The sequence below is a fragment of the Muntiacus reevesi genome, chromosome 8 (assembly GCF_963930625.1).
Source record: "Muntiacus reevesi chromosome 8, mMunRee1.1, whole genome shotgun sequence".
Lineage (NCBI taxonomy): Eukaryota > Metazoa > Chordata > Mammalia > Artiodactyla > Cervidae > Muntiacus > Muntiacus reevesi.
The window spans coordinates 35,570,200-35,585,794 of NC_089256.1; the positions used below are offsets into that span (position 1 = coordinate 35,570,200).

Here is a 15,595-nt window from a genome sequence, read left to right on the forward strand (position 1 = left end):
AGCCAAATGCTTCGGGTGCTTATCATCCCAGTGCAGGACTCTGGACTGGCGAGCCTGGAGTGCGGCTCTGACCTGTCACTTCTTAAGTAGAACTGCTGAAATTGTAATTATCCCCCACCTGTGGGTGTAGGTCTTGACTACACACTGTTTTCAGCCTTCCTACACATCTCACTAAGGCTCCTTCTTTATGTTTTTAGTTGTAGAATATCTTTTTCTGCTATCTTCTGGTCTTCCTCACCAAAGTTTGTCTTTAAGTATTTATAATTTTTTTGTGCCTGTGTAAGGACGTGACCTTAGGGACTTCCTACTCTTCCATCTTGGCCCCACCCTCTCATAGACTTTGCTTAAATAACATGCTTCCATTCCTTTCATTAAAGCTACCGTATCTGTTAATTTACCAAATACAAATATAAACTAACCTTTTCAGGAACACATCTATTCTATAAAGCAGCTCATACCTGTATAAAGTGTGAATGCACATATATGTATGATAAAAATAAGTATATGATTGTAGAAAACCTATAGTGAAATAATAAGAAACTGCCTTTTAGAATTAAAAGTATATAATCAAGCAAAATACTGGGCCCATGGTAAGTATGCAATGAAAAATACATGGATTGAATTATCATGCTTAATTATAGGCTCTTCTGAGCATGCTCATTAAGAGGCATTCTGTCTTTGAAATTGATATTTATTTCATAAATCTAATTTATTCATCTGAACTGTTTTGGTAATGACAGAATTATTTTATGATATCTTTTGTTTTTATCAGATGGCAGTGTATTTAGCATATTTAGATTCTACTTTATTTTGTGTATGATTTTTCCTTCAAAATGTTCTATAAGGGAAAAAAATTGGGCAGAAGCAGACACACTGTTCTAGGACATCCCTTACTTTAGAGATGAATTTCTCCAGATTAAAAAAAGATCAGCTTCCAATTTGATGAAGCTGCTTCTTCTGTACAGTACAGTGACATGGTGTCTGGTTACCGTGGAACATGTGCTCTCCTTTCGGACAAGCTGTTCTGCGAAAAAGTTTTATTTAGCCCACAGAGCCCTTCCCCGGATTTGTGGGTGTTACCTCCTTTCCCAGTGTTACCAGGTTTTTACCACTATTATTGCTTCTGTGTCATCAGCTGTAACACAATTTAGTAGCAATCCTTCTTAAAGAAAAAACAAGATGTCTCTGAAAATAGAACAGTTGGCTAGACAGAAAAGAGTTATCAGCAAAAGTAGGTCTGTTGTTTGTCTGTGTTTTGCTCCCTGAATTGCTCCTGAGACGGTTTCACACATATGTAAATGAACAGGAGTAGAGTGAGCATATAATCTAATATAATCTGTGTGGTCTATCATGAAGTTTTATCCTATTTTATTAAGGAAATTAAATTCTATGAAAACTGATTTGGCTTAGGAATTCTTAAACGTTTTAATTTTGTTCAAACTGAGGAATTAAATCACATGTGTTGGCTGATTTGTTCGGCTTTATTTTTAATGAGAAAACTTGGGGTGCTGTGAGCAAATGAACACGCTAATTCAAGATGGAGTTGATGGTGGTGTGGAGAAGGAAATGGAAACCCACACCAGTGTCCTTGCCTGGAGAATCCCAGGGACAGAGAAGCCTGGTGGGCTGCCATCTATGGGTCTCACAGAGTCGGACACGACTGAAGCGACTTAGCAGCAGCGGCAGCAGCAGATGGTGGTGTTTCATTCTTCTGCTCATCAATTAAAACAAAAATTAATCATGCAATATTTACCCTCTAGGAAAAATGCCATTTTTTTAGCTGCTCAGATTTCCCAATATTAGTGGTAACAACCAACATGAAACAAAGGGACTGTCACTTTGTTGATTGTCCCCTCTAATCACTTTTTTGAGCAGAAACATGATATCCCATTCAGAGCACTATTTGAAAGGCACATGAGAAGTAGCTGAGCCACCAGCCACTCAGAGTCTGGTGGTTGGCTGTATTTGACAGAAGCCATGGACTATACAGTCCACGGGATTCTCCTGGCCAGAATACTGGAATCCGTAGCTGCTCCCTTCTCCCGGGGACCTTCCCAACCCAAGGATGGAACCCAGGTTTCCCACATTGCAGGCAGATTCTTTACCAGCTAAGCCATCAGGGCAGCCCAAGAATAGTGGAGTGGGTAGCCCATCCCTTCAGTGGATCTTCCCAACCCAGGAGTCAGACCGGGGTCTCCTGCATTGTAGGCAGATTCTTTACCAGCTGAGTCACCAAGGAATCCTGTACTTGACAACGCTTGGGTCAAATGCCTGTAAGAGCCCTGATCTGCAGAAATCAGCATGCTGAGTACAACATATATCCAAATGTCGTCTCTGCTTCCTGCTCTTACTTGTCTTGACTCCCCCCTACAGTGCATATAAATGTACTTGTGTTTTGATTTATAATATCTCTTTAACTAACCTTGGATACGTTGTCTTTATATCTAAGTCTTTTTCTATACAAGATTAAACCAAATTTTACCAAATCATGCTTTACCACTTCCTACTTTCCTTCATTTGAAATTCTTTTTTTTTCCATTTATTTATTTTTTAATTGAAGGATAAGAATACTGGAGTGGGTTGCCATTCCCTCCAGGGGATCTTTCCAACCCAGGGATCAAACTCAGGTCTCCCAAATTGCAGGCGGATTCTTTATCCTCTGAGCCACAAGGGAAGCCCCACTTGAAATTCTGGAGAAGAATTTTTTTAATCTAGGCCCTTGGACCCGGCCTGTATATTCACAAATGGATGTATAAGTCCCATTTGTGTATAAGTTTTAAGAATTGCTATCACCTAGATTTTCTCCTCTCATTTCTATTAGTTAACAGATGCTCAGTTCTGTCAGATGCCACACGTGGATTCTCCGAATACACTAAGTCACCACCTTCCTTTTCCTTTAGAATTCACTCCTGATCTCATATTTGCTCTTACTTTCTGTTGCAGTTTAAGTAACATAAGAAAGACAGAGAAACAAGATATAATACACTTAACCTCTGCCACTGAAGGGGCTGATGTTCCTGCATGTGGCATCTCGTTTAATCCCACTGCAGCTGAAACGTGAAACAGAAAGGAGTGAGTCATTCCCACAGCCTACAGTGGAAGAGTCCAAATGTACATCTGTGTTTAGATGTCACGTTTATTCCTCTTTTCCAGATGGAATAAGTGATCATAGCTTATGAATGGCATCAGTTTTCATAATATGTAACTTTCCTAAAAAAAAACCCCTTCATTACACTTTGTTATAAATCTAGTACAAGTTTATCAATGCTATATTGCATCAATGTTGTATAACCTCATACCATCAGAGGACAAGAATCATTCACGAATGTGTGTTATGTATGTGCTAGTCACTCATGTGTGTCCGACCCTCTGTGACCCCATGGAATGCAGCCCACTAGGCTCCTCTGTCCATGGAATTCTCCAGGCACAACTACTGGAGTGGGTTGCCATTTCCTTCTCCAGGAGATCTTACCGACCCAGGAATCAAACCCGGGTTTCCCGCATTGCAGGCAGACTCTACTGGCTGAGCCACAAGCGAAGCCCACAGAATCATTTATATGTTCATTAATTCATTCACTTCTAAAAATAACACTTATTAAACTCTACTATTGCTAGAGGCTTTGCTCAGTTCTGGAACAGTAGTTCTAAATTCTATCTTCACATCAGATTCTACTGGGGAACTTTTAAAATACCAGTACCTGATCTCAGAACCAAAAGTTTTGATTCCATATATGGAGGTGACCCTTGGGATGTGTTTTTGTTTTGTTTTGTTTTTAGGTTTTCCTAACTGCAGCCAGCATGGAGGATGACTTTGCAAAGCATGGTTCCCGAGATCTGCAGCATCAGCACCCTGTGGGAATCCAGTGCAAAGGCAAATTCTCAGCCCTTCTGCACAGCCTTCCCACGCACCATGCCAGAAACTCCAGGGACAGGGCCTGTTTGTCTCTATTTAACAAGCCCTCTGGATATTTCCGAGTCAAGCTGATGGTTGATAAACACCTCTCTAGAGACAGGATAAATAAAACAGAGTACTTGCCACTAAGCATTTCTCCTTGATCTCAAGGAACCCTGTTGTTTCAAATTTGCATTTTAATTACCTAGCACAGTTCCACACTCTATAACCTTAGTTGGTAATGACAGCGTTATTACTACTGAAATAGTGTAATGACTTTCCATCTCTTCTTGGGCAGCCATTAAATGAAGTGTTAATAAGAAAATAGTGGTCAGTGAATAACATCCCTTAACAAAAGTCTTAGGGATGTTATGGGTTGAAGGAAATTGTCATAGTGCTTTGTACACACATATACACACACACACACACACGCACATAGAATTTTTAAACATAAAATTTTAAAGGGCAAATATTCCTAATAAAGGATTTTATTTTAAAGTGGTCTCTGTGTTGTGTTTCTAATGTACTATTATCAATATTATACTTGCTATTTCCCTTCTTTATTAACATAGCTTTATTATAGCTTGATGATAGTATAATTTATATACAATAAACTGCACTTATTTGAAGCACTTAATTAGATAAGTTTTGATACATATATACTCCAGTATTATGGAACAGTTGTATGGTAGCTTCCAGTTGTATGGGACCTCTTGGGTATACAGTTTTCTCCAAGCACCCCCAAACAGCAGAATGAGGTTGCGAAGAGGGCTTCTCGGGAAAAACATGAACCAGGACCTGTAAGGTAGGAAATCACAACCCACTCCAGTATTTTGCCTGGAGAATCCCCATGGACAGAGGAGTCTGGTGGGCTACAGTCCATGAGGTCACAAATAGTTAGATAGGACAAAGCGATTTAGCATGCAGCATGTCAAGGGAATAAAGTAGGGAAAGTTAGTACAGGATAGAAATAAATCACATCTTTCCTGTCTAAAGTCTAGATTTTTGTGTTGGTTGCTATTTACTATCATGTAGGATTGAAAAATACCCACTCAGCTCCTTTATTTCTTAAAGTTCCAATTGAGAAACAAGCTTGATGGCTAGTGAAATATACAACCTTAACGCTGTGCTTAGAAATACCCACTTCTGTCACTGAAGGTGGTTATTGCATTAGGGTAGCTGTTCAGCTTTGACCACAATCCACTCTTGAAGGCATATTTCTCTACTGTGTGTATTATAAAAAAACAGTTCTATGAAAGTGATGCTTTTGCTTCTAGAGCCACGGAATCTAATTCCTTGCCTTTGACTTCCTTTTAACATTCTTTCTCCCGAGCAACTGGGTGCATCCTTAAATGTTCATTCATCATTACCCCCAGGTGCTAATACTGGGACTTTATTTGGGAGGCTTAAATGTTCGTTATTTCTTCCTTTGCAGGCTGGCTCCATGAGTTGGGGAAGAGACTGGAATCGCCCTACTATGGGAATAATACCCTGGGTGGGCCATCGATCCGAAGTGCCTATATCGCTGCTCTGTACTTCACGCTCAGCAGCCTCACCAGTGTGGGGTTTGGAAATGTCTCTGCTAACACGGATGCAGAAAAGATCTTCTCCATCTGCACCATGCTGATTGGCGGTAAGGAATATTCTTCCTTTAGGCCAGGAGCAGGAATAAGAGCTGCCAAACCACTGCCGTTCTGTGTCCTCTGTCCTAAGATCCAGCACGTGTAGATTGGTTTACACTGTAAGAGTCTAAAGGCACTAATGAAATCACTGACCAAGGTTTTAGTGTACATGTAGATTAGCAGTGAAAGTCTGTGATCTCAAGAATTGCATGCTCTGACAGATGAAGAAATAACCATTTACCTGATGGTTGATTTTTTAAATGTGTGTGTATATATATATATATATATATATTTAATTGAAGTATAGTTGATTTACAATTTTGTATTAGTTTCAGGTGTATAGCACAGCACTTCAGTTATATATGCATATATAAACATATATATATATATATATTCTTTTTAGATTTTGTCCCTCACACTTTATTATAGAATATTGAGTATAGTTGCCTCAAAAGCATGTTATTTCATGTTCTCTTTTTTAACTTAACTTAACTTTATATTGGAGTATAGTTGACTTGACTTCCCAGTTGATGCTAATGGTAAAGAACTCACCTGCCAATGCAGGAGACATAAGAGGTGTGGGTTTGATCCCTGGGTTGGGAAGATCCCCTGGAGCAGGGCATGGCTACCCACTCCAGTATTCCTGCCTGAAGAATCCCGTGGACAGAAGAGTCCTGTTGGGTGACAGTCCATGGGGTCGCAAAGAGTCCTACACAACTGAAGCAACTTAGAACTCACACACATAATTGACTTCAGGGTTGTGTTAGTTTCAGGGGTATAGCCAAGTGATTCAGCTCTACATCTACATATACCCATTCCTTTCCAGATTCTTTTCCCATAAAAGTTGTTACAGAATATGTAGTAGAGTCCCCTATGCGATAAAGCAGGTCTTTGTTGACTATCTATTTTAAATACAGTAGCATGTGTATATTAATTGGGATTATCATGTCCTCTGATATGAGGTTGAACCTTATTATACAGCACGGTTTCTACCACCTTCCTTGCATAGATGTGAGATGAATATTGAGACTTCACACAATGAGTCATTCAACGGACCATGAAACCAGGGCAGCATCAGGCAAACTTTCCCTCGAGGAGTTTGGGATCAGTTTGAAAGGGATCGGCTGAAATGTGCGGAAAGAGCTTAAACAATGCCAGGCAGGATACGCTGAGTGCCAAGTCAGCTAGGAAGTTCAGAAGCAGTGAGAAACGGGGCCAAGGATCAAAGAATTTCTTGGAAAGGCAGAGTAGCTGAAGTAGCAGGCTGGGACTGCAGTGTTTGGAACAGGCTTTTGGCCAATGTGGAGCAGTAACAGCCTAGGGAGCAGAGAAAAGGAATTCTCATTTTCTGAAGAGCTGTAATGTGCCAGATCCCACGGTGGTAATTTTATACCCGGTATTATGGCTTACATAATTGCCTCTCTCTTTGATGGCCCATCTTTCAGCCCAGCAGAATGACAAGCATTTTGCAAACAAACACAGTCTATACTTATTTAATATTTGCCCGTGTTTTTTCTACTCCTAATGGAAATTATTTTGGAAATGCTCAAATGCTCAAGGCTTAACCTACTAATTTGACATTGGAAGAATGTGTTAGACGATGAATCTTATTTCCTATTGATTCACGGACTCTAGTGTAAGCGATCCTGAATTAGAAATTGCTAAGGATATTATTGTTCCCTGCTATTCCCTGTAAGTAGAAGTTAAGCCAGTCACAAAGCCAAAGATATGGGAAATACTCAGATAATGCCTCTGTCACTTGGTAAATGTTTATTGAGCAAATTACCCAGGTGCAAAACCAGTACTCATTTGTAAATGGCATTAAAGCATTTAGGTAACTTAGCAGAACTTAGGAAGCCATTGGTTTTGAATGGCAAATGACATCTAGGTAACTTGAATTTATTAAATAAAGCTTTGCAAATTTGTGTCTGTGGGAAATAGCTGTATTATTGTGACAATTACCCTAGGCTAAAAGAAATGATGCCTTCATTTTAATGTTTCCTGGTTAACTAATTGCTGGCATAATTTTGAGAACTAATCCTAAGAGCTCACAATATTGAATAGTTTGTTCATTTAATTCTTATAACACTATGAAATAGAGGTTATTAGCACCCTAATTTCGAAATAAAGCAGCAGAGGTTTATTGAATTTAAATGTCAGGATTCACTAAAACCTAGCAAACTTTTGTAAGATATCCATTTCATTATATACTGCAAATTTATTTTATTCATTGAATTTTTATAAATATGTACAAATAATTTATTTTTTAATTTAAAGTATGCATTACCATGGAATCAACACTGAGATATCTTATTAGGGATCCCCACACAGGCTTATGAAATTGCTAATAACAGAGATGCAATATTTACTACAAAAACAGGCAGGAATGGTATTAAATGCTGCAAGTGGGTGTCAAAACCTCAGATAATTATCTGGGGCAGAGGCTCTCTGAAGCCGAGTGAGGAGAAGAGAGAAAAAAAGATTCTATATGACATCTGTAATTAGAGTGTGCATATCTCTGATTTATGGGAAGAATATTTAAAGCTATTGAAGAGAAGCAAAAATAGTGAAAAGAAAATCCATACCTAGACAAGTCTATGAAAATTTTGAGAAGACCCAAAACAAAGGAGGAACCCTAAAAGCTTCAACAACTCTTAGAATTAATAAGTAAATTTAGGAAGGCTGATGGATATAAAGTCAATATGCAAAAGAATCAATTGTATTCTATATTAGTAATAAACAATTGGACAACGAAATATAGAAAAGAATTATAAAACATCAAATACACAGGAACAGATGTTTAAAATATGCAATATTATTACACAGAAAACTATAAAATATTGAAAAATTTACCAGTAGTTTAAAATAGTAGAAGGATATGCCTGCATTGGGGCTTTAGCTGGTAAAGAATCCGCCTGCAATGTGGAGACCCCAATTCGATTCCTGGGTTGGGAAGATCCACTAGAGAAGGGATAGGCTACATACTCCATTGTTCTTGGGCTTCCCTGCTGGCTCAACTGGTAAAGAATCTGTCTGCAATGCCAGAGACATGGTTCGATCCCTGGAGAAGGGAAAGGCTACCCACTCCAGTATTCTGGTCTGGAGAATTCCATGGACTGTGTAGTCCATGGGGTCACTAAGAGTTGGACATGACTGAGCACTAACACTTTCACTTTCATGGTAAACATACTAGCTTTATTAAAATTAACCTTAAGAGTCAATGCAATCTCAATTAAAAAACCCAGTAAATGTGTGTTTGTCTGTGTGTATGAGCCTGTTTGAAAACTGACAAGCTGTTTCTAAAAACCAAGGGAAACACAAAATTAAAAAGAATGTAAGCAGTAAAGAAGAATATTGCATTGTAAAGCTTCATAAAGAAGAACAAAATTGGAAGATTTATGCTGCAAATATCATGCTGTGCGACAAAGTCACAGTAGTTAAAGTATGGTGTTACCTCAGGGATAGATAACTAAGCTAATGGAAAAGAAGAGTGCGCAAAAACCTGCCTGTAAACATATGGCCACTTTATTTATGACACTGGTGACACTGTAATACAAGGGAGAAATGATGATACTTTTTAAAATTAATTTGTATTGGCGTATAGCAGCATTGCAGTGTTGTGTTAGTTTATAATGTGCAGCAAAGTGACTCAGCTCTGTGTATACATATATCCCCTCATTTCTTAATTTCCCTCCCATGTAGATCTCCAAAGAGCACTGGGGAGAGTCCCCTGAGTAGATTCTCCTTGGTTATCTATTTTATACATAATACCAATAGTGTGTGTGTGTGTATACATATATCTCAATCCCCATCTCCCAATTCTTCCCACCTTCTTCCCCCTTTCTTAGTGTTCATGTGTTTGTTGTCCACATATGTGTCTCCATTTCTGCTTTGCAAATAAGTTCATCTGTACCATTTTTCTATATTTCACATGTATCTGTTGATATGCAATATTTGTTTTTCTCTTTCTGACTCTCTTCACTCTGTGTGAGTCTCTAGGTTTATCCACATCTCTGTAAATGGCACAATTTCATTCCTCTTTATGGCTGAGTAATATTCCACTGTATATACGCACCACATCTTCTTTATCCATTCCTCTGTTGATGGACGTTTAGGTTGTTGCCTTGTCCTGGCTGTTGTAAACAGCTGCACAATGAACATTAGACTACCTGTATCTTCTGAAATTATAGTTTCCTCCAGGCGTATGCCCAGGAGTGCAGGGATTGCTAGGTCGATGGTAGCTCTATTTTTAGTTTTTTAAAAAACTTCCATGCTGTTCTTCAGAGTGGCTGCATCGATTTACATCCCCACCAACAATGCAGAAGGGTTCCGTTTTCTCCATACCCTCCCTGGCATTCGTTGTCTGTAGACTTTTTGATGATGGCCATTCTGACCAGTGCAAGGTGATACCTCATTGTGGTTTTAATATGCATTTCTCTAATAATTAGTGATGTTGAGCATCTTTTCACATCTTTGTGAAAACAAAGATGTTTTCACAACAAACTTGACCACTCTTAAAACTAAGTTGAAATTAATTCCAGATGGATTTTGATCCAATGGTAAAAGGGAAAACAGTAAAGCTTCTAAAAGATAACATAGGAGAGTATTTTCATGGCTTTGGGTTTGGCAAAAATTTCTTAAGCATGACACAAAAAGCCATATCCACAAAAGTAAGTGTGATTATTTGAATTTCAGAGCTTCTATTTGTCAAGTAAAAGTCTCTCAGTCAAGTCCTACTCTTTGTGACACTTTGGACTACACAGTCCATGGAATTCTCCAGGCCAGAATACTGGAGTAGGTAGCCTTTCCCTTCTGCAGGGGATCTTCCCAACCCAGGGGTCAAACCCATGTCTCCAGCATTGCAGACAGATTCTTTACCAGTTGAGCCAGCAGGGAAGCCCAAGAATACTGGAGTGGGTAGCCTATCCCTTCTCTAGGGGATCTTCCCGACCCAGGAATCGAATCGGGGTCTCCCACATTACAGGCGGATTCATTACCAGCTGAGCCACAAGGGAAGCCTTTTCTAATTATCAAAAGATATTAAGAATTTTGAGCATTCTTTGGCATTGCCTTTCTTCTCAATGCCAAAAAATGCTCAAACTACCACACAATTGCACTCATCTCACACACTAGTAAAGTAATGCTCAAAATTCTCAAAGCTAGGCTTCAACAGTACATGAACCATGAACTTCCAGATGTTCAAGCTGGTTTTAGAAAAGGCAGAGGAACAAGAGATCAAATTGCTCACATCCTCTGGATCATCAAAAAAGCAAGAGAATTCCAGAAAAACATCTATTTCTGCTTTCTTGACTATACCAAAGCCTTTGACTGTGTGGATCACAATAAACTGTGGAAAATCCTGAAAGAGATGGGAATACCAGACCACCCGACCTGCCTCTTGAGAAACTGGTATGTAGGTCAGGAAGCAACAGTTAGAACTGGACATGGAACAACAGACTAGTTCCAAATAGGAAAAGGAGTACGTCAAGGCTGTGTATTGTCACCCTGCTTACTTAACTTACATGCAGAGCACATCATGAGAAATGCTGGGCTAGAAGAAGCACAAGCTGGAATTGGGATTGCTGGGAGAAATATCAATAACCTCAGATATGCAGATGACACCATCCTTATGGCAGAAAGTGAAGAAGAACTAAAGAGCCTCTTGATGAAAGTGAAAGAGGAGAATGAAAAAGTTGGCTTAAAGCTCAACATTCAGAAAACTAAGATCATGGCATCCAGTCCCATCACTTCATGGGAAATAGATGGGGAAACAGTGGAAACAGTGGCTGACTTTTTTGGGGGGCTCCAAAATCACTGCAGATGGTGATTGCAGCCATGAAATTAAAAGACGCTTACTCCTTGGAAGGAAAGTTATGACCAACCTAGATAGCATATTAGAAAGCAGAGACATTACTTTGCCAACAAAGGTCCGTCTTGTCAAAGCTATGGTTTTTCCAGTAGTCATGTATGGATGTGAGAGTTGGACAGTGAAGAAAGCTGAGTGCCAAAGAATTGGTGCTTTTGAACTGTGGTGTTGGAGAAGACTCTTGAGAGTCCCTTGGACTGCAAGGAGATCCAACCAGTCCATCCTGAAGGAGATCAGTCCTGGGTGTTCATTGGAAGGACTGATGCTGAAGCTGAAACTCCAATCCTTTGGCCACCTGATGGGAAGAGCTGACTCACTGGAAAAGACCCTGATGCTGGGAAAGATTGAGGGCAGGGAAAGAAGGGGACGACAGAGGATGAGATGGTTGGATGGCATCACTGACTCGATGAACATGGGTTTGGGTGAATCTGGGAGTTGGTGATGGACAGGGAGGCCTGGCGTGCCGTGGTTCATGGGGTCGCAAAGAGTCTGACATGACTGAGTGAATGAACTGAACTGAATTATTAAGAATGAGAAGAGGCAAGCCACAGGATGGAAGTTATTTGCAAAAACAAACTTGTGTCTGACAAAAGACTCATCTATTATATATAAAGAACTCTTACAAATCAGTAAGATCAGACAACTGAAAAATGTGTTAAAGATTTTTAAGCACTTGAAACATAGATTTCCATACCAGAATAGACAATAAACATATAAAAATGTTGCCCAGCTTCATTCATCTAGGATATACAAGTTAAGATCAAAATTAGATAGCATTCACACACACCACTAGAATGGTATGCTTAAACACACTGACCACCCTAAGAGTTTGAGAGGATGTGGATCATCTTGACTTCTCCTCTAATATGTGTCAAGTTGGTATAAGAGTCATCAGCGTCTACCAAGTCTGAACATACCTATTTTCTGTGACTCAGCAATTCCATTCGTGAAGGTATATTCAACAAAAAATCATATATAGACACATCAAAAGACATGCATGTAGAAGCATTACTGAAAAAATTGCAAAGTGGAAATGCTCATTAATAGGAGAATAAGTATGTAAATTGTGAAATGATTGTTCAGTAGAATACCATACTGTAATGAGAATGAATGAACTATTATGTCATGTGACCACAAGGATAAACCTTATGAACGCAATGCTGAGCAGAGAACGCAGACAGAAGTAAGTAGTTATTGTGGGATTTTGCTTAAGGAAAGTTCAAGAGTAGGCAAAACGTATTGATTGCAATATAATTTATAGCTGTGGTTACCTTGGTGAGGGTGCTGGCTAGTGATTATGAGATGAACTCAGGGAGTTTGGAATGCTGATAATACACCATCTGAGGGGATCCCGTCGATCTGTTCACTCTGAGACATCTCAGTGAGCTCTGCACTTAGTATTTGTATAATTTCCTCATTGTGGGTCTTTGGTATTAATTTTATCTTGTAGAAGTATAATAGATGACCTAAAAATGATAATGTAACTAGTATGGGATGAGAGAGGGGATAGCAGTGAGCTGAGTTCTCACCTTTCATGTCTAACTGCTTTTTAGGTTTTGTCTTAATATGGTAAGTCAATCAATGGAGGTGAAATGGCATGACCTACAATGTTCATGATAATTACATGACCTGAAAGAAACATTTGGAAAGACTGCCTTTGGGGATTGGGATCAGGATGCTGGGACAGGCTTAGGGCCAAACTGTTCATAAATTTTCTAAGCTACTTCTATGTGATTATAAAACTTTTTAAAGAAAGTATCAAAGTGCCAGAGGTTCATTTCAGTTCCATAAATATTTATGATACACTAAAATTATTCTAGGCGCTGTGCTAGATGCTAGGGAAACAAAGATGACCAAGATAGGATGCTTTCCTTCGAGGAGCTCACAGTGGAGTAATGGAAATAGGTACTCAGGCAGATGATGTTCTTTATTTTTCCACTTTAGCTTCATAATGCACATTTCAAAAGAACCGGAAAAACTCACATAAAAAGTAAAAGTACATATAATCCCATCTCCAAAAGATATTCTTTTCAGTCTTTTTATACATTTGCATCCCTATTTTCTGAAAGATTTATATCAATTTCACATATCATTTTTGTCACCAAACAGAATATCTTGAGAACATTTTGCCATGTCTTTTAAAGTTCTTCTGTTTCTTAGTGGCCACTTAGTAGTACCCTAGTGACTGAGCCATGAGTATCCGGACCATTAGCTCAGCCTTGGAGGTTAGACAAAGCTTCCAATGAAGAGGACTCCTCACTGAGAGCATGTCTAGTTCAAATATGGCATTGTTGTCATGGAAAATGTGGAGTTAAACTCCACAGCCAAGGTGTTCTTGGGTCCTCTTATCCTATATTTACTACCCTGATGTGATTTTATTAGACCCAGAAATTTGCTGTTTTTAAGGTACCTTTACACTGCCATTTCAGTTCATCATTTAGGAAGTTGATCTCACTTTCTGATTTCTCCGCCAACCGCCACCCACAAGCCGTGTACTTATAGCAAGGACTGGAAAATTCCAGGGCAATAAGTAGGCAAGAGGGAGGAGCAGGGCAGCTGAAATACCCCAGAGCCTGAATTCTGGTCTGCTTTTATACCAGGAGAGCCTAGTCCCACTGTGGACTCACTGCAAAGTAGCTGACTAAAGGAACCAGAATTTATGATATATCTCAGGATAGCAAGGTTGCCCCAAATCCAGAAAGAGAGGTGGTGGAGAGAAAGGGAGAGGGAGGAGGGGGAGAGGAGGGGGGAAGAAAGCGGGGAGGGAAAGGAAAGATAAAAAAGGAAGGAGAAAGCCGGGCAGCCTGTAAGGACGCACTTTCACTCGAGGTCTGTTTATTTTCTTCTCGGATCCCGATTGTTGAATTTCCTCCAAAGACCTGATATTATGATGATATTTTACAAAATATGTTCTATACAAAACTCCTACACAATGCAAAAGAGCCTCCCACACACTCAGCAGCAGGCCTAGCATGCTACTTTAAGAATTATACACATCAAACTTGCTGGGAATAAAAGGAAAAGCAAAGGATAATTTCCAGACTGACCTGGATATAGAAGTTCTTCTGTCAAAGTTTGATAATAGATGAAATGATTTGGCCTGACAGTTACACACGCACTTCACCAGGGTGAAAATAATCACCCACGGCAGAGAAGCAATAACTTTGGGAACTGAGAGATTTTGAGAGCTATGTTTTATTTTTTAACTACTTAAACTAGAAGTATTTTCCTATGCTAAAATGAGGCTTTGAAATTATGATGACTCAGACATACACTGGACTTCCCTTGTGGCTCAGCTGGTAAAGAATCTGCCTGCAATGTGGGAGACCTGGGTTCGATCCCTGGGTTGAGAAGATCCCCTGGAGAAGGGAAAGGCTACTCACTCCAGCATTCTGGCCTGAAGAACTCTATGGACTGTATAGTCCATGGGGTCTCAAAGAGTCGTACACAACTGAGCGACGTTTTACTCATTCACTTCCTATGCTAAAATGAGACTTTGAAATTATGATGACTCAGACATACACTGCTTTCCAACAACACTTGTGAATGCTACAATTAATCCAGTAATTCATTTTATTGATAATGTACAATTAGGATGCTAAATGATCTGAACATACTACTTCTCTTAATTTAAGTCCTTTACACCCATTATAATTAAGCAAAGCAAAGTTAAAATCATACACATAATAAGGAAAGTAGTATTAAAATAAATGAAATAAGATTGTCCTCCATACTCAGTTTAATTGCCACAAAAGACTATTACTACATACTTTTACAGATGGTGGGGCTTCCAAACACTGAGCCCATAAATGTATTAACACAACCTGAAATTGATGTTTAACTTCCTTTGACTTGGAGCAGAATCAGTTCTTTTCTTTGCTGCTGCTGCTAAGTCACTTCAGTCGTGTCTCTGTGTGACCCCATAGACGGCAGCCCACCAGGCTTTCCGTCCCTGGGATTCTCCAGGCAAGAACACTGGATTGGGTTGCCAGTTCCTTCTCCAATGCGTGAAAGTGAAAAGTGAAAGTGAAGTCACTCAGTCATGTCTGACTTGTAGTGGTCCCATGGACTGCAGCCCACCAGGCTCCTTGGTCCCTGGGAGTTTCCATGCAAGAGTACTGGAGTGGGCTGCCATCACCTTCTCCGTTTCTTTGCTAAGTGTTTATCATAAATAGAGATCTCCTCTTGCAAATAAAATATTTAAGCATCAGAATG

At 39.5% G+C, this 15,595-nt stretch overlaps 1 protein-coding gene across 1 annotated transcript in view; it reads left to right on the forward strand.

Annotated features, from left to right (window-relative positions):
* The window catches only part of KCNH8 (potassium voltage-gated channel subfamily H member 8), a 445,541-nt gene that overhangs the window by 332,766 nt on the left and 97,180 nt on the right, over positions 1-15,595 (forward strand). The window contains exon 8 of the mRNA XM_065943173.1: positions 5,328-5,525. Coding sequence (XP_065799245.1) covers positions 5,328-5,525 — 198 coding nt within the window. The remainder of the gene's footprint in view (positions 1-5,327; positions 5,526-15,595) is intronic.